Genomic DNA, 20,851 nt, shown 5'->3' with positions numbered 1-20,851 from the left:
CCCTTCTTTCCTTTAAATGCAATAAGTTTTTTGTGACTCTTCATGTAATATAATTGATCCCATTTTACCTCCTCTTTCTTCTCTCAGTAGAATCTTTTTTCACCCCTATTTTGTTTTTTTTATATCATCACAATAAAGTCCACTTAGATCTACACCTCCTATGTATACTCCTTCTAACTGCCCTGACAAAGGTACAATTCTGCTGTTACATATATCATCTTCCCTTGTAGGCATCTGAACATTTTAACCTTTAAAAATAAAGTTTTTTTTTCTTCCTTTTTAAAAAACCTTTTTTAATGCTTTGCTTGAGTTTTGTATTTGAAGATCAGATTTTCTGTTCAGCTCTGGTCTTTTCATCAAAAATGACAGAAAATTCCTTATTTCATTGAATGTCCATCTTTTCCCCTGAAAGATAATGCTTAGTTTTGTTGGGTAGTTGATTCTTGATTATACTTCAAGCTCCTTTCCCTTCCAGAATAACATATTCCAGGCCCTTTGACCCTTTAAAGTGGAAGCTGCTAGGTCCTGGGTTTATCCTGATTATGGCTCCCTGATATTTGAATTGTTTCTTTCTGGCTGTTTGTAGTATTTTCTCCTTGACTTGATAATTCTGGAATTTAGCTATAATATTTTTTGGAGTTTTCATTTTGGGGTCTCTTTCAGGAGATGATAGGTGTATTCTTTTAATGATTATTTTACTTTCTGCTTCTAGAATGTTAGGGAGATTTTCTATGATGATTTCTTGAAAGATGTTGTCCAGGATCTTTTTTTCATCATGGCTTTCAGATTGTTTCAGATTGTCTTTCCTATATCTATTTTCTAAAACGATTGTTTTTCCAATGAGATATTTTACATCTTCTGTTTTATTCTTTTTTTTTTTTTGCTTTTGTTTTATTCTTGATGGAAACATTGAGTCTTTTACTTCTATTTTTCTAATACTAATTTTTAGTGAATTATTTTCTTCCATTACCTTTTTTTAAATTCCTTTTGTATTTGGCCAATTGTGCTTTTAAAGAAGTTATTTAATTCATTACATTTCCTCATCCCCATTTTACCAATTCTGTTTTTAAGGAGTTGTTATTTTTTTCCATTTCTCCAACTCTACATTTCAAGAAGTTGTTTTCTTCAGTTAATTTCTGTTTCCTTTTTCAAACTCTTCTGCAAAGTTCTCATTTATTTCCTCCATTTTTTTCTAACTCTCTTATGAGATCCTTTTGAACTCTTCCAAGAGAACTTTTTGAGTTGAAGACCAGTTTATATTCCCCTTTGAGGTTTAATCTGCAGACATTTTGTCTTTGGTGTCTTATTCAGAGTTTGTTCTGCTGTTCCCTATCTCTATAATAGCTCTCTATGGTCAGAGTTCATTTTGCTTTTTTGCTTATTTTTAAAGGTTGAGGTCTGCTCCTAGGGAATAGGGGAGATTGGTCTGAACTTCCTTTATAGGGTGCCAGGGACTTGTCACTGACTGCATTGGGGCTGGTAGTGCTGCAGGCTTCCTTACTGTGCTGAGCGGACCTAGTCAAATCCTTCCTTTTATGCTGGGGTTCAGAGGCTCATGATTTGTCTTCTGTGGTTACTGGAGATCTCGCAGTTAGTGTACTAATTCCCTGGCCTTTTGAACCAGAATAGAGTAGCCAACACTGCTGTACTTTGGCTAACAGCCTCCTTCTAGATTCCTTGTAGGAGACTTCTCCACCTTTTGCTTTCCAACACTGTGCCTGCACTGGGCTATATTCCCTCTGTCCATTTGAGACAAACCTTTCCTGAAGTCCTTCCAAGATATCTTATGCTGGAAAATTATCACATTCCGAATGTTTGTATGTTCTGTCACTCCAAAATCCATTCAAAGATTTGATCTAGTGTTGATTCAGCAGGAAGTCAGACAGAACTGATGCAAAGTCCCGTCTACTCTCTCCATCTTTTTACTTGATTTTAAAAATCCTTTTCAAGCTCTTCCAAGAGATCCTTTTGAACGTGAGAACAATTCATATTGCTCTTTGAGACTTCATATGTAGGCATTTTGCCATTGTTGTCATTTTCTTGGTTTCTGTTCTGATTGTCCCTGTAGCCAAAAGCTTTCTGTTGTCAATGCTCTTTTTGCATTTTTGCTCATTTTACAAAGTTGAACTCTACTCATAGGGCACAGGAGAACTATTTCAAGCTTCTTTAGCATGGTGTTTCCCACTGGCTTTCTGTCCTGGGGCTGGAAGTTGCATTGAATTGGTCTGATCTAACCCTACCTATGGTGCTGGAGATGGAAGTTTGCCTTTTTGTTTGGGTTAAAGGTCTCACAACTGGACTTCTGAACCAGCATGGAGGGGCCTCCACAGCTGGCCTGTGCTTTGTCTAAGAGCCTCCCATTAAATTCCCTGAATCTGTCTACACTGGGCCACAGTTTTCTTTTGCCCAATGAGAAAAATCTTTTCAGAAGTCCTTCCAAGACATTTTAAGCTGGAAAATCATTTCACTTAGAATTTTTATGTGTTCTGTTACTTTCAGAATCCATTTAGAAACTTGATTTAATGTTGTTTCTGAAGGAAATTGGAGAGATTTCTGGCAACTTCTTGGCTTTTCTTTGTCATCTTGGTTCTACCTCTCTCTTCTCCAATTTTTTTCACACTTTACTCCCTACTACATACTTTTTGATACAATGCTTTCTGCTTGATTCACAAACAATATACTCCATCTCTCAGCTCTTAGCATCCTCTCTGTCTGTCCTGCATACCTGGAATGTCCTCCTACATTCACATTACTGACCTTACTGGCTTCCTTAAAGTCCCAACTAAAATCTCATCTTCTACAGGAAGCCTTTCTCTACTCTTCTTAAACAAGTGCCTTTTTCCTGTGAAATATTTATTATTTTTATGCTTGCATTGTATGTATTTGTTTGTATGTTGACTTCACCATTAAAATGAGAACTTCTTGAGAGCAGGGTCTGTTTTGCCTCTTTTTTTGTTTATTTACTGTTGGGCTAGATGTTGATACATGAGCATATTTCACATCAGCTACAATAATTATTGCAATCCCTACAGGCATTAAAGTATTTAGCTGACTGGCCACACTACAAGGAGGCAACATTAAATGATCTCCAGCAATATTATGAGCCTTAGGTTTCATTTTCCTCTTTACAATCGGAGGTTTAACAGGGCTCGTGCTAGCCAACTCATCCCTAGATACTGTTCTTCACAACACATACTATGTAGTAGCTCACTTCCATTGCGTCCTATCTATAGGTGCCGTTTTTGCAATTATAGGAGGCTTCGTCCACTGATTCCCACTCTTTACAGGCTATATACTAAACGACATATGGGCAAAAATCCACTTCTCCATTATATTCGTAGGCGTCAATATGACCTTTTTCCCACAGCATTTCCTAGGACTTTCAGGCATACCTCGACAATACTCAGACTATCCAGATGCTTATACAGCATGAAATGTACTATCTTCAATTGGCTCCTTCATCTCTCTCACAGCTGTCATCCTTATAGTGTTCATTATCTGAGAAGCTTTTGCATCTAAACGAGAAGTTTCTTCTGTAGAACTGACTACTACTAATATCGAATGACTCTATGGTTGCCCTCCACCATATCACACATTCGAGCAACCAGTTTTCATTAAAGCTTAAACAAACAAGAAAGGAAGGAATCGAACCCCAAAAAAGTTGATTTCAAGTCAACCCCATAACCATTATGACTTAGCACAGCACTTGGCACATGGTAGGTGCTTAATAAATGTTTAATTGATTGATGTCACTAACTGGCATTAGTTACCGAATGAATGATTAGTGATTCTAAGCATTTATTTTCAAATCTTACAATGTACAATATACATCTGACTAAATATTTTTGGTAAAATGGCAACAGTAATTATTTTATGCTTTATTTGGTTTCTTTTAGTAAAGCATTTTGTAACCATAAAATAGTATGTGAATAGGAATTTCTAGAGTTCTATCACAATTAAATAGATCATACTCCACTCATGTTTCCTTAGTTATTGTTGCTGATATCATCACTTTGATTGAGAAGGAAGAGTATTGGTCTTATAACTCAGAGCCTTCAAGCTCTAGGTATTAAAAACCCTCACTAGCCATGACCTAGCTAAAACTCCTAAACAGTGTAACTTTACATTTCACACCAATGGGGCGGGCAATTTTTTCAAGTCAACCTGTAGAGTTTCCAAGCCTACTTTTTCTTATCTTACATTTACAGATATAATTATTGGTCTCTGTTATTTCTAAAAGGCAAGGGCAAAGGCATATCATAGATTATGACAAATAACGCTGTCCTTTTCTTAATTTATCTTTCCACCTCCAAACCAACTTTGATGAAAAAAAAAATAAAAAAACCTTCCTTTGATCTCTGTCACCATCTCTTGCTGTCACACACACACACACACACACACACATATATTGCTAAATAAAATGGGATCATAATTGGCAAAATAGTAATTTATTTCTCTAAGTTTCAATGAAAAAAATGGGTGTGTTATTATGATATATAATAGTGCAAAAGTTAGAAATGTGAATATTGATACATTGAACCTATGAGAAACAGGGAGTACATTCCTGCAACCATGAACAACTGTAATCTTTTCCAAGAGATTGATGAAAATTTACATTTCTGCAAATAATTCTTTATAACAAAACATTAATCCTGATAATATACACTTTTTCTGAAACAGTAACCATGAAATAACGCATAAAATACAATACAAGAAATAAACATGCAAAATATTTTTTATTTGTAATTCCCTAGAATTTGATGTCCTTATGTGCTAACAGGCCAATTAAAAAACCAAACAAACATTAATTTAAACAATATTCACTATTTATAACACATTTATCATAAATACCATGCAACAAATAAAATTCTTAAAATTAAAACCTTTTTTTAAAAACATGAATGTTACCTTTAACCATGTCAGATAGTATTACAAGGGAATTGCATTTATGTATCTACAAACATAGCCATTTTTTCATTTTTAAAATTCCCTCATCACACAATTGAGAGATTAACTTAACACTTTTGGGAGCATAGTCAAAAACACTTTTATAAATATTTTTTCTTCTTTTTGTGGATATAATGAATTGTTTTTTCCCTAGTAAATTTATTTTTAATACACATTGCTTTATGAATCATATTGGGAGAGAAAAATCAGAGTAAAAGGGAAAAACCATAGGATTAAAAAAAAACACCCCAAAATTAAAGAGAACATAGCAAGTGTTGATTTCCATTCAGGATCCTTACTTTTTTTTTCTGGATACATATGACATGTTCTGTCCAAAGTCTGTTGGGCTTGCTTTGGATCACAGAACCACTGAGAAGAACCAAGCCTTTCAAAGCTGATCTTTGTGCATTCTTGCTGTTATTGTGTACAATGTATTCATGGTTCTACTTGTTTTGCTCAGCATCAGTTACTTACATTTTTTTAGGCCTTTCTAAAATCAGTTTGTTCATCACTTTTTTAATGGAAGAATATTCTGTTACCGTCATATACCATAACTTGTTCAGCCATTCCCCAACTGATGTGTAACTATTCATTTTTCAATTCTTTGCTACCACAAAAACAGCTTCTACAAACATTTTTACACATATGAGTCATTTTCCCTGCTCTATGATTTCCTTGGGAGACAAACCCAAAAATGGCACTGCTGGGTCAAAGGATATTCATAGTTTTATAGACTTTTGGGTATAGTTCTAGATTGCTCTCCAGAATAGTTTGATCATTTCATAACTCCACCAACAATGCAGTAGTGTTGCAGTTTTTCCTCATCCCCTCCAACATTTTTCATTATCTTTTCCTGTCATCTTAGCCAATCTGAGAGGTGTGAGGTAATATCTTAGAGTTGTATTAATTTGCATTTCTCTAATCAATAGTTATTTGCAGCATTTTTTATATGAATATTGATACCCTTAATTTCATCATCTGAAAATTATCTGTTTATAGCTTTGGCCATTTATTAATTAGATAATGGATTGTATAATTTTTTTGTCATTTTTATAATTTATCAGAAATAGTGGATATAAAGATTTCCCCCCCCAGCTTTGTACTTATCTTTTAATCCTGTTTCTGTTGGTTTTGTTTGTGCAAAACCTTTTTTTAATTTAATGTAATCAAAGTTGTCCATTTTATCTTTTATAATGTTCTGTTTTTCTCCTATGGTCATAAATTCCTCTCTTCTCCAAAGATGTGATAGGTAAATTATCCCTTGCTCTTGTAATTTGCTTAAATTATTATCCTTTATGCCCAAAGTATATACCCATTATGATCTTATTTTGATATAGGGTGAGAGATGTAGATCTGTGCTGAGTTAATGACAAATCATTTTCCAGTTTTCACAGCAATTTTTGTCAAACAATAAGTTCTTATTCTGAAAGCTGGAGTTTGAGGGTTTATCAAATGCTAGGTTACTATAGGTCTTGATTATTGTGTTGCATGTATCTAATCTATTCCATTGATTTAGTACATTATTTCTTAGCCACTACTAAATGTTTTTCATGACTGCTGCTTTATAATAATCGTTTAGATTTGGTACTGCTAAGCCACCATCCTTTGTATTCTTTTTCATTAATTCCTTTGATATTTTGACTTTTTGTTCTTCCAGATGAATTGTTATTATTTTTTCTAGTTCTATAAAATAATGTTTTTACAGTTTGATTGGTATGGCACTGAACAAGTAGACCAATTTAGGCAGAATTGTCAATTTCATTATATTAGCTTGGCCTAGCTATGAACAATTGATATTTTTCCAATTGTTTACATCTGATTTGTATAAAAAGTGCTTTGTAATTGTGTTCATATAATTCTTGGGTTGTCTTGGCAGATGGAACCCCAGATATTTTATTTTATCTATGGGAATTTTAAATGGAGTTTCTCTTTCTATCTCTTCCAGCTGGGCTTTGTCCATAATATGTAGAAATGATGATTTATGAGGGTTTATTTTATGTCCTGCAACTATGCTAAAGCTGTGAATTGTTTCCAGTAGGTTTTTGGATTATTTTCTTGAATTCTCTAAGTTTTTCTGAAACTTTGTATTATCTGAAAAGAGTAATAATTTTATTTCCTCATAGTCTATTCTAATTCCATTAACTTATTTTTCTTTCCTTATTGCTAAAGCCAACATTTCTAGTAGAATGACAGTTGTGATGATGGGCATCCTTGTTTTACCCCGATCTTATTGGGAATGTATCCAACTTCTCTCCATTACAAATAATTCTTACTGTTTGTTTTAAATAGATACTGATTATTTTAAGGAAAGCTTTCTTTATCTCTTTTCTGAATAGGTTTTTAAATGGGAATGTGTGCTATATTTTGTCAAAAGCTTTTTATCTACATTTATTGAGACTATCATATGATTTCTGTTGGTTTTATAATTGATATTGTCAAACATGATAATAGTTTTTCTGATGTTGAATCATCCCAGCATTATATAAATCCTACTTGGTCATAGTGTATTATCCTGCTGATAAGTTGCTGTAATCTCTTTTCTAATTTTTTATTTAAAATTTTTGCATCAATATTCATTAGGGACATTGGTAAGTAATTTCTTTCTTTTTATTGGCTCTTCCTTATTTAGACATCAGTGCAATATTTGTGTCAGAGAAGGAATTTGACAATGCTCCTTTACCTATTTTTTCAAATAATTTATATAGTATTGCAATTAATTGTTCTTTAAATGTTTGGTAGAATTAACTTCTGAATCCATCTGGCTCTGAAGAATTTTTTTCTCAGGGAATTCATTAATGACTTCTTTAACTTCTTTTTATAAAATGAGACTATTTCAGTAATTTAATTAATTCTCTTAACCTGGGCAATTTACATTTTTGTAAATATTCATCTATTTTGGTTAGGTTATCAAACATGCTGGCACACAATGGGTAAAATACCTCCTAATTACTGCTTTAATTTCTTTTTCATGGGTGGTAAGTTTGTCCTTTTAATTTTTGATGCTGGTGATTTGGGTTTTTTCTTTTCTTTTTTCTAATCAAATTAACCAAAGTTTTATCTATTTTTAAATTTTTTTTTCATAAGATCAACTCTGTTTTGTTTATTAGTTCAATAGTTTTCTTAGTTTCAATTTTATTAATTTCTCCTTTGAGTTTCAGAATTTCTAATATGGTACTTAATTGGGTGTTTTAATTTGTTCTTTTTTCTAGCTTTTTTTCATTGCATGCCTAATTCAATGATCTCCTCTTTCTCAATTTTATTCATATAACTATTTAGAAATATAAAATTTCCACTAAGAACTGTTTTGGCTGCATCCCATAGGTTTTGGTATGTTGTCTCATTATTGTCATTTTCTTGGATGAAATTATAGATTGCTTCTATGATTTGTTGTTTGATCCACTCATTTCTTAGAATTAGATTATTTAATTTCCAATTGCTTTTTTATCTATCTTTCCTTGGTCTTTTATTGAATATAATTTTTATTTATATTGTGGTTTGAAAGGGAAGCATTTATTATTTTTGCCTTTCTGCATTTGATTGTGAGGTTTTTATGCTCTCATATGTGGTCAATTTTTGTTTATAGATGCCATGTACTTCCAAGAAAAAAAGTGTATTCTTTTCTGTCCCTAATCAATTTTCTCCAGAGGTTTATTATATCTAGTTTTTCTAGAATTCTATTAACCTCTATAGTTTCTTTCTTGTTTATTTTGTGATTAGATTTGTCTGTTTCTGAGAGGGAAAGGTTGAGATCTCCCACTAGAATAGTTTTACTGCCTATTTCTTCCTGTAACTAGCTTAAAATCTTCTCTAGGAATCTACCTGCTTTACCTCTTAGTGCATACACATTTAGTATCACCACTACTTCATTATTTGTGATACCCATTATCAATATGTATACTTTCCTTCCTTATCTCTTTTAATAAGATCTATTTTTACTTTTGCTTTATCTGAGATCAGAATTGCTACTCCTGCTTTTTTTTTTTTTAACTTCACCTGAAGCATAATAAATTCTGTTCCAGTTTTTTTACTTTTACTCTCTAGGTCTTTCTCTGTGTCAAATGTGTTTATTGGAAACAATATATTGTATGGGATACTGTTTTTTAATTCATTTTGCTATTCACTTTCATTTTATGGGAGAGTTCATACCATTAACCTTCACAGTTATAACAACCAGATACATATTTCCCTCCATCCTATTTTTTCCCTTATATATACTTTTGTTCTCTTTTTCCACTCTGTTTTTAGAATTGTTTTTTCCCAAAATTTATTTTATTTGAAGAAACAGAATAAGCAAAAAAAACAAAAACAAAAAACCCAAAAAAACAGAAAAGCTATATAAAATGAAATGAAACAAAGCAAAATGGAGCATTATAATGTATCTAGCAGAATATCAGAGAAGATTTAACATATATGACAACAAATATCAATTTAAGAGAGTATATATATTAGTAGAAGAAATTATTTTCAAGAATGTCCATCTTTTATTTACTTCCTTGCAAATTGTTCTTTTGTTCTCTGCTGCTCATCTTTTTCTTTTTTCTCGCTTTCATCCCCTACCCCACCCCCAAGCATGCTATAGTTAAGAAAGAATACACACACACACACACACACACACACATATACATACATACACAAATAAATACATACAGACACACACACAAAACTCCCTTTTCATCCCCTATTCTCCTCAAGCAGCTACAGTTAAGAAAAGACATATTTATGTATACCTATGTAGCTATATACATACATACACACATTTGCACATATACTTACCCAATACATACATGTCTTTCCTGTCCCTGCTGACTCTTTCATTAAATTCTGCTCCATAACTTGGCTTACAATATTATTTAACCTCTCCCTATCTAGGCATCCCTCCCTTGTCTTTTCCCTCACCCTTTTTTTTCCCCATCCACTTATTCCTTCCCCCTTATTTCTTTATAGATTTTGGAGGTTGCTAAAACCTTCATTGTATTCATTGTATATATGTAATGTTGCCTATTGAATCCATTCTTGATGTGATTAGGTTTTCAGAACTATGATCCCTCCTACTCCCTCTAATGCCTCAGTGTCTATTATTCTTCTGTACCTCATTTGTACAACATGATTACTATTTTTAACTTTGCTAATCTTTCTTTTGAGCTTACCCTAATGTTGATATAAATCTTAAATATAAAGAATATATTTCCTGTGTAAAAAAAACAAACAAACCAACCGTTTGGCCACGTTTAAACAGCTTCTCCATGTTAAGTTACTTAAAATTGCTCTTTGATATTGATTTTTATGTTAATTTGGGTTTAGTTGATATAAAATCCTGAATCTGCAAGTTCATTGGATGTCCATTTTTTTTCATTGAAGATTATAGATAATTTTGCTGGATGTGATCTTTTTGACTGAAGGTCTAGTTCTTTTGCTTGTTTGTAGACATGATTCCATGGCATGCAGTCTTTTTTTTTTTTAGCTGCAAATAAGTCTTGTACAGTTCTAATTGTAGCTCCAGTGTATTTGAATTGCTTTTTTTTCTTGTTTCTTGCAAAATTTTCTCTTAGATTTGGAAGTTTTTAAATTTTACAATAATATTCCTATAAAATTTCCACAAAGGATGTCTTTGAGGTGGTGATTGGTGGATTTTTTTCCCTATTTCTACCTTCTCCTCATGTTCTATCACTCCAGGACAATTTTCTAGAAGTATTTTCTGCATTATTGTGTCAAGGGTTCTCTTTTGTGTCACAACTTTCTGGCAGTTAAATTATTCATATATATTTGATCTTGTTCTCTAGATCTGTCATTTTTCTTATGTTTCACATTCTCTTTTATTTGTTCATTCTTTATAGTCTGTTTTGTTATTTTTTGATCTCTCATAGCTTCATTGTCTTCCCCTTGCCCAGTTCTAATTTTCAAAGAGCTATTTTCATCTTTGAGACTCTGTACCTCCTTTTCTAATTAATTAGTTTCCCCCCCAGTACTCTTGTTTTACTTATTTCCTCAATGTCTCTCATTTGATTTTTGAATTATTTTTTGAGTTTTTGAACAATTTTCTCTGGGCAGAGGGCCATTTCATATTAATCTTTGGGGTAAAAACTTTTTTTTTTTTTTAAATTAAAGTGTCTTCTGAAAACAAATCTTTCCTATTCCCATAATATGTTTTAATGGTGGGATTCTTCTTTGCCAATTCATTTCTTTTTTTTTTTTAAATATGAGGTATTAATGTAAGCATCTCAAATCATGGGTTGGAGGGGGTGATGCCTCAAGCTTCTTTTCAGTTCTCCACTCTAACCAGGAACGCCAAACCAAGAGCTCCACCTTCCTGCAAGCCAGCAGTATCCTACCACCGCCTTGCTGCTTCTGCACTCACCAGGTGTTGGTTCCATACTGCCCAGAATTGGAACTCAGCAGCATAGCTGGGCCTGGCTTTCCCAATCAGTGCACTCTATCTTCCTGGACTCAAACCCCCACTGGACAAAGTCCAGGAGGTGAAAGTGTCTGTGGTTCCTGCTGAAGCTCCAGTCACACCCAGCTAGCCAGAGGGATCCCTACTAGATATTTCTGAAGAAATAGCTATGAGGTGTTTGCACTTCAAACAAATTAACCTGGGCCTTTGGTCTTTTCTTCAGATCTTGTCAAATTGTATCAAAAGGACCCTTGTTCTTCCCAAAGTCTTCTTGGTTTTTCTCTAGTCTGCATTCACCCTGAGGCACAAATTTGTTGTATTTTTGGGGAAAATTAGGAGTGCTTAAAATTTACCAACCTACTCTGCCATCTTCCCAGAATCTTCCCAGTTTTATTTTTTCCCTGACCCCACCTACTACCTTATCTCCTATCACTCCTCCCCCTTCTCTTAGTAGTTTTTTTAAACTCACTCCACCCACTATCTTATCTTCTATCACCCTTTACCCCCCTTCTCATATCTTTTCTCCAAGTATTTCTGCTCTCTCTTCTAGCCTGTCCCTCCCTTTTGTTTTTTCTCTTTCTCAACCAACTTCTTTATAGGGTTAAATAAATTTCTGTAGCCAAATTAATTGTTTAGTTATTCCCTCTTCGAGTCAAAATTGATGAGATCAAGCTTCAGACAATGCTCATCCCACTCCATTCTTTCCCTTCATTGTAATAGGTCTTTTACATCTTTTCATGAACTAATTGTTCCATTATACTTCTCCTTTCCTCTTTTTTCCAGTACAGACCTTTTCCAATCCATTAATGTCTTTTTTATTTTAATGTCATCACATCAGAGTCCATTCACAAGCACACACTCAGTCCAGGTGATGCCCCACTTTGTCTGTCCTAGTGAATGATACAGTTCTCAAGAGTTTATAGATATCATTTTCCCACCTAATGATGGAAACATCTTAACTTTTAAATACATACATATATATACTTTCTCCTGTTTATCTTTCTATGCTTCTCTTGAGTCCCATGCTTGTAGATTAAATTATCTGTTAAATTCTGTTTTTTTTTTCAATAGAAATAATTGCAAGTCTCTTAATTAAAGCTTGAAGATGATGCTGAATCTCCTAGGGTAGTTAATTCTTAGTCATAATCCTAGGTCCTTTGTCTTCTGGAATAAGGTATTACAGGCCCTATGCTCCTTTATTGCAAAAACTTCCAGATCCTGCATAATCCTGACTGTTGCTCTTTGATATTTGAATTGTTTTTGTCTGGCAGTTTGCAGTACTTTTTCTTTGAGATTATGGTTTTGGAGTTTTGCAAGAATGTTTCTTGGGGTTTTCCTTGTGGGATCTCTTTCCAGATGTGATTGTTGTATTCTTTCAATGATCTCTTGTAACATGCTATCCAGATTCTTATTTTGGTTATGGCCTTCATGTAGACCAATAATTTTTAAGTTGTCTTTTGTGGATCTATTTTCCAGGTTGGCTCTTTTGTCAATGAGGTATTTCATATTTTCTTCCATTTTTTCATTCTTTTCTGTTTAACTAATTTTTGCTATTCACACAGTCATCAGTTTCCATTTGTACTTTTCTAGTTTTTAATGTGTGATTTTCTTCAATTATCCTTTGTATCTCTTTTTCCATTTGGTTAATACTATTATTTAAGGAGTTGTTTTTCTCACTTTTTTCCTTCCTTTTCCAAGTTGTTGACTATCTCATACATACCTCTCATTTCCTTTCACATTTTTTTCTACCTCTTTTATTTGCCTTTAAAAATCTTTTTTGAACATTTCCAAGAAGGCTCTTTGGACCTGAGACCAATTCATCTCATTCTTTGAGATTTTTTCACATTCACATTCACATTCATATGTGAATTTGTGTTTTGTTATGTGCCCTGTCATCACAGTAGCTTTCTATGATTGAGGTTTTTTCTTGTTTCTTGATCATTTTCTTTTGATGTTTCTTCTTTTTTTTTTTTTCCTTTTAAGGTGGAGTTCTGCTCCTGGGATAAAGGTGACACTGTCCCAAGCTTCCTGTGCAGCTCTGAGCCTTGGTTTTGAGCACAGGGGCCCCTTGTGTTTGCAAGGGGTAGCTTTGCCCATTCTTTTAAGAAAACAGCCTTCTGAGCTGGGACAGAAGGCTTCCTCACTGATTTGCTCCTCTACTGAGGCAGGACTAAGGGTCATAATTGTTGATTTTCTGTGATTAAGACCCTCTCACCAGCTTTACCAGAATCTATCTAAGCTGGGATGAATACCCTTTTCACCCCCAGTGAGACTGACTTTCTTGTAGTTTTTCCAATCTAATTTTAGTTGGAGAGTGGTTTCATTCTGTCCGACTCTGTTCAGAAGCTTGGTTTCATGTGGTTTTTGAGGAAAACATGGATAGCTGGAGCAGCTTCCTGATTTTACTCCACTATCTTGGCTCCACTCCTGGAAATCCATGGGGCTGGATATATTAAATTATTGATTTGTTAACATTAAACTCATGGCACACAGAGGCTATAGATATTCCAGCAGAACATTTATATTCTTTTTATTTATTTATTTTTATTTATTATATTTATTTATTTTTTATTTATATATTTATATTTATATTATTTTATTATATTATATATTTATTATATTATTTTATTAATATATTTATTATATATTATATATAATAATTAATATATTATGATATATTATATTATATATTTATTTATTATATATATTTATTATATTATTTTCTGTGCTGTATCACTGACTTTGCATGGTTGGACTTATAGACCAAACACTTGCACAGCACTTTGTGGACATAATTATAACAGAAAATCCAAGTTTCAAAGGCAAATGATAAAAACATGCAATACACAGGGAGTTCTTTACAATGTTTGAGTGAACAAAATCAATGAAGTGCCTCATAGGACTTTAGCAGCTACATAAACTTGCACATATTGTGGCTATCAATTTTTCACAAGGTGATAGCTGCCAATGTGTATGGTTCCAATGCAAAAGTGAAGATAAGTAGAACATTGTTGAGAATTTACTACACATATTTTATATCTATATTTTATACCTGTCTATCTATCTACCTCTCTATCTGCTAGGTAGTATAGTGGATAGAGTACTGAACCTGAAGTCATGAAGACTCATCGCTCTATAGCAGATTAGCTCTTTGTCTTGAAAAGATAATTCCTTTGACTCTTCTAAAGGCCTGAAAATAAGAATTAGAAGAGGGTCTGAAAAATTATCTTTTGTATCTGTTAGTCCTGTTACAATACACTATTAGTTCTAGTGTAATTAGGAACTACTTTGCTCAATGACTATTTCATTAGGAGACCAGGTTACCAGAGGGCAAATCTACTAGTAAGAACCCTGAGGGGGTTCCATATAGGTTTTCTAGTGCTTTAGCTCATGTAGTGTGCTCCACTACTAAGGGATTAATTATCCCTTACCCAGACTTCTTAAAAAGAGGAGTTAACAAACTTTAAGAATAGTTAGAGAAAAAAACAAAAAAAACACCTCTTTATTCTTAAGCAATACTCTCCCAGAAGTACGTAGAATGCTGAGGAAAGTGAGTTCATAGTTAGAATGTACATAGTGAAAAAGGATTAACTCATAACTCTAGATTCCTGGAAAATCCTTTTATCCTTTTGTAGATTTATAATCAATTAAAAATTTTTTGTTGTTGTTTTATTGTTTTTTGTTATTTGTAGTTCTTTTCTGGGCTCCAAAGATCTGTATTCTTGTGCAATCCTGAGGATGCTCTTCCTCATGTTTCAAGTTTGTGGGTTTTATGTAGACAAAGTACATCAACCAGTACTATATTAGGGACACTGCAATGCAAAATCAAAATTCAAATCTAAATAAATAATAATAGCTGAAAGGTATAAGTACTTAACAATTTGAAAAGTGCTTTACAAACACTATCTTTTGCTTTTTTACATTCACAATAAGCTGAGAAGTTTTTATTCTTCCCGTTTTCCATGTGAGAAGACTCTTGGCTGAGAGAGGTTAAATGACTTACTTGCTCAAGGTCACATATCTAATATCTCTGGAATAATTCAGGTTGGCTTGCTATTAGGTTACCAGAAGCATACAAATTAGATTCTATTTTATCTGAGCTTCACAGAGTATAACTGATTCTTTTCAACTAACCACAAGACTTTCTTTATAGGGCATTATCTGCTTTTATTAAAAAATGTTACTACTTTATATTTGTCATTAATATGCCTAGGAATTACATATATGACATTTACACTTTTGAATAATTGACTCAAAGAGTATTATGACTCTGATAAAGTTATGAGGGTACAGAACTTCTTGTTGATTACATTAATTTAGGACACTGCTATTATACTGGCTATTATTCTCAGGGCCAAAATGTATTATGTTTCCTAATTGCTAAATGCTTAATAATAATAAAAAAACTACCAGTTCTTGAATCCTTCCAATATACCTTCCAATAATCTTTGCATTAATATAATGCAGTTACTTTATTCATTTGTCATTAGAATATTGGGAATAAATATTCCTAATGAGGGACTCCATACAAATGATTACAAAGACTCATATTGCTGTTAATTATTCCATGTTATTTCCCCACAGGGTTCTGAATTATACCACTTCAGAGTGAAAGTTGTTCCTGGAGTCACTTTTTGTAAATTAGTTGCTGAGTTCCAGGTATGGTTCAGGTTCTGGGTCTAAATGAGGCTGAAGGCAATTAATTTAATGGGAATACATTTAAATTTTTGAATAAGATAACTAAAAGTTGGAATGAAATCCAAGAGACTGAAGAGAAAACAAATTGGCATTACTTGGTAAATAGTTTGAATGGGGGACAGACAGAATGGCTGAGGTTACAAAAAAAAGTACAAAATTTTGAGCCTATTCACCAGGAGAATGATGATCCATCCCATTGCATGACATTGTGGACATAGAGAAGTGGGCAGGTCCTATGTAAAGCTAGAAGGTTGGGCAATTTGTCTAATTACTACTAAAACTGATAACATTGTTTCTTGTTTATAATGCTTCTAAGGTTTATAACATGATTATATAAAGAAGATGGTGTAAATACTATGTGTCCTAAATATCTTAGTCCAATTTTAAACTTTCTTAGCAGAATCTAAGAAATGTAACAGAATGGTAATTATAAGTTAGAGTTTGATTCTCTGTCAGTGGAAATCAGAAAGTACTTTTGGATACAGGAAACCAAAAAAGCATAGTAACAAGCATTCCAGGAAAGACTGAAACTGGAGATGATAGAGAGTACTATTACCCTTTGTGAGGAGCAAGCCCAAGTAAACTTCCCTTCCAAAGAAGAAAATCATTCCTTGAAAGAAGCTGGGTACATCCAGCAGCAGAATATCCCATCCATTCCCATCATGGAGTCAATTTAGTGAACACTCTTAAGTTCCCATAGTTGAAGGTTATGAGTGGACTTAGCCACATGTGGAATCCATTCTTCTTTTCTGGACTCTATTTTTGTTGTAGAGACTGTCACAGTTGTGTGTGTGTGTGAGTGTGTGTGTGTGTATGTGTACACTTTTACTTTTTTGGCTTTAGGTACTCTGCTGTATTGCCCAAACAGGGATATATTTCATAGACCCACAATTTTAGGGTGTAGAGGAGCACTAGCACACTAGAACACATAGCTACAGGGGAGTGGGGATTCTTGTTACAGATCCAGGGGGGAAAAGAGTGCTTGTGGCTGCTCACAGATTAGAGAGCAATGACCAGATCTCTCCATAGAATATAATACTTTATATTTAATATTTTTATTTTCCCTGATCTTTTACATTTGTTTTTAAAACTTTGAATTCTAGATTTTTCCCTTCCTCCCCATCCCCAACCTCCTTTATAAAGGCATATAGGAAGTTGTATAAAACATTTCCATAAAAGTGGTGTTGTTAAAAACAAAACAAAACAAAAACCTTGCATTTCCCCCTTCCAAAAAAAAAAAAAAACTTTCAAGAAAAATAAAGTACAAAAAAAGAATGTGCTTAAATCTGTATTCAGACACAACCAGTACTTTCTCTGAGTATCAATAACATTTTTTATCATAAGTCCTTCTGGGGAGGCATGGAGCATTGTATTGCAGAGAATAGCTAAGTCATTTATAGCCTATCATTTCTCAACATAGCACATTTCACTTAGCTTGAGTTCATGGAAAACTTTCTAGTTTTTCTGAGACCATCCTGCTCATCATTTCTTAGGAAATAATATTCCATCATAATCATATGCCTCAGTTTATTCAATCACTCCTCAATTGATAGTCATCCCTCCAGTTTTCAATTCTTTGCTCTCGAGAAGATAGCTGCTATAAATATTTCCACATATAGGTCCTTTTCCTTTATAGAAAAATTTCTTTTGGAATTCATTCTTAGTAGTGGTATTGTTAGGTCAAGGGATATGCAAAACACACCACTTTGAAAGAATAAAAAGCTTACAGGTTTCCAGAATTAACTCTGAAAATGACAATGCAACCCTTTGATCCAGCAATGTTTCTACTGGGATTATATCCCAAAGAAATCTTAAAGGAAGGAAAGGTACCCATATGTGCAAAAATGTTTGTGTTAGCCCTTTTTGTAGTGGCAAGAAACTGGAAACTAAGTGGATGCTCTTCAATTGGAGAATGGCTTAATAAGTTATGGTATATGAATACTAGGGAATATTTATGTTCTATAAGAAATGACCAGGTGGATGATTTCAGAGAAATTTGGAGAGGCTTACATAAAATGATGCTGAGGGAAATGAGCAGAATCAGGAGATCATTATACATGACACAACATGACCATACGATGATCAATTCTGAAGAACGTGGCTCTCTTCAACAATGAGCTGATTCAAACCAGTTCCACTTGTTCAATGATGAAGAGAGCCATATACATCCAGAGAAAGAACCAAGGGAACAGAGTGTAGAACCCAATATAGCATTTTCATTCCCTTGCTGTTATTTGCTTGCATTTTGTTTTCTTTCTCAGTTTTTCTTTTCCTTCCTTCTTGATCTGATTTTTCTTGTGCAGCAAGATAACTGTATAAATATGTATACATATGTTGTATTTCATGCATTTCATACATGCATTTCAACATATTTGTTGACCATGTATTGGACTACCTGCCAGTTGGGGGGGGGAGGAGGGGAAAATTTGGAACAAAAGGTTTTGCAAGGATCAATGTTGGAAAAATTACCCATGCATATGTTTTTTTTTAATTAATTTTTTTAAAGTTAAAAAAAAAAGGAAAAAAAGAAAATATCAAAGCAAAAAACCTGAAGCTTGGAACAGTATCTCCTTCACTCCAGGAGCAGAATCCAACTTTTAGGTTCTGCTACAGATCTTCTCATACCATAGAATTTTAATTTTATCCATAAGTTTCAGGCTGTAATACAGCTTCAGAGGCTTCAAATTCTAAATTACAAAAGTCCCAAACCACTCAGACTCTTCTCATATACTATCACATTACTTTCTATCCATTCAGATGTGACTCTGCATACTAGACTGACTATGAACACACATGCAATGTTTTTTGCAGCATTGCTAACTAAACCCCAAACCACCAAATGACAGCACTAGCCTCTGTTACTCCCTTAATTTTAAAGCATTCTATATTTCAATATAATTTTGACCTATTACATATATAATATAATATATATAATCCTTTAAAACATACATACATATACATACATATGTATTCATTTGTTCTGCACAAATGTTTCATTTAATATAGGTTACTAGATGTTTCTAAGAGTGGAAAAGCATATTTATTGTAAATAAAGCACAAGTTTCCTGTCTGTTAAACTCTAAACAAAGGCAATATGACAAGGCAGATAAAGCACTGAAGATGTTTTAAATTCTCATTCCAACATCTCATTGCAATGTGATCCAGGAAAATCATTTAACTTAGAAGTCAACATAGATAAATGGAAAGTGCACTAGATTTGGAGTCAGAAGCATCTGGACAGAGAACTCACCTCTTGGAGACTTGAACAAGTTATAGAATATCTCTGGACCTAAATTCTCCACCTGTAAAATGAGGGATTAGATATGATAATTGCTAAAATCCCATGTCTTTCCTCTCTCTGCTCCCCCTTCTCAATATGTATATACTTATATGTAAATATAATGATTCTATAATCTTATAATTCTCTGAGTCTCATTTTCTTCATTTAAAAAAAATGAAGATAATTCTGCCTGTAAATACAGTTCTTCATAGGGCTCTTGTGAGGCTCAAATTAAATGTTTCTTAAGATTCTTATGAAAAGCATAAGTATATAAGAGTATATAAATGGAAGCTCCTATTAATTCATTAACTAGGGTCCCCAGCATATCCCGTTGACTTTAGTAAGTAAAACTAGGCATCTAAAATGCTATTTTTCTTTCTGTTTCAGATTTATGTTGATCATGCACCACTTCCATTTCCAGGGAGAGTACTTATTGCCTCTATAACAACTGTACTTATAGGAGGAATTATTCTTTCAGTATTTATGGTGGAATTATTTGATATCCATATATGGTTGAAAATTAAAAACCTGATATTAAGAAAGAACAAAGTAGCTGCATCATCTTCCTCTGTGAATATAAGGAGGTAGAATTATACCTAATGACATAAATGAAGAAAATGAAAACCAGTTCAAATTCTTTTTTTCTCACTTGATCTTCTTTTGGCTTTTCAATAATTTGTATAATAAGGTGATAAACCAAATGATAGTAATATGGAATTAACATTTCTTTTAGAATTCAATGAATTGTTTTTAAGTATGCTTTAAATGTTTGTTTTTATGAATTTAACTATCCAACTTTTTTTTTATCAATATACAATTGAAGATTGTTGAAGATTTGTTCATTTCTCTTTCCTCATTATTCCCTTACCATTTTTTCTCTATTTAAATAAAAAAATTGAATTGTTACTGCCCACTGTTTTTGAGCTTCTGATTGCATATTTTATCAATTTTGCAAATTTCCTTTAATGATATCTTTTTGTATTAAAGATTTTTCTTGAAATTGGGTTTTATTTTTTAAAACATTGCAACTTATTTTAAATGCAAGAACTAAGACAATTCAAATTTATTGATATAAAGGACAAAATGGATTTATTATTATTTTCTTTTTCTATAACTAAAAGTCAGCAAAATTTATCTTGATATTTTATATTTTTATCAATTGAAATTACCAAATAAAAATCATTTATTTTTTTCAAACTATTTTTAATACTTTCCTGAGGTTAATCTCTTCTATTATCAATGGGGAATATTAATCATTGTGATTGATGATCTTTTCCTATACTCCCCTTTTTATTTTTGGGGGGTGGTGTAGTTTTCTTTCATATATATTAAATTCCTTTTTATTAGTAAATATGACTAAAATTTATTTTTCTTTACAACTTTTTTATTAACCCCAAATGCATTTTATCTCAAATCCTAATATTTTTATTTGATTATTTCTCTTAAAATTATAATCCATGATTTTAATTTGTCTTTGTATGAATATATATGAAGAATAAATAGATTGGTATTTAAAATATTGTCAATAAATTTGG

The 20,851-nt window shown here is 32.8% G+C and overlaps 1 protein-coding gene across 1 annotated transcript in view; it reads left to right on the top strand.

The window, feature by feature from the left end:
* Positions 1 to 20,170, top strand: part of LOC100923378 (cation channel sperm-associated protein subunit beta) — a 212,392-nt gene extending 192,222 nt beyond the window's left edge. The window contains exons 25-26 of the mRNA XM_031949291.1: positions 15,923 to 15,997; positions 19,704 to 20,170. Coding sequence (XP_031805151.1) covers positions 15,923 to 15,997; positions 19,704 to 19,904 — 276 coding nt within the window. The 3' untranslated portion in view covers positions 19,905 to 20,170. The remainder of the gene's footprint in view (positions 1 to 15,922; positions 15,998 to 19,703) is intronic.
* Positions 20,171 to 20,851: the final 681 nt, after the last annotated feature.

This window comes from Sarcophilus harrisii, chromosome 2, assembly GCF_902635505.1.
Source record: "Sarcophilus harrisii chromosome 2, mSarHar1.11, whole genome shotgun sequence".
NCBI lineage: Eukaryota > Metazoa > Chordata > Mammalia > Dasyuromorphia > Dasyuridae > Sarcophilus > Sarcophilus harrisii.
The sequence above is the reverse complement of the archived record's forward strand: the minus strand, read 5'-3'. Positions and strand labels throughout refer to the sequence as shown.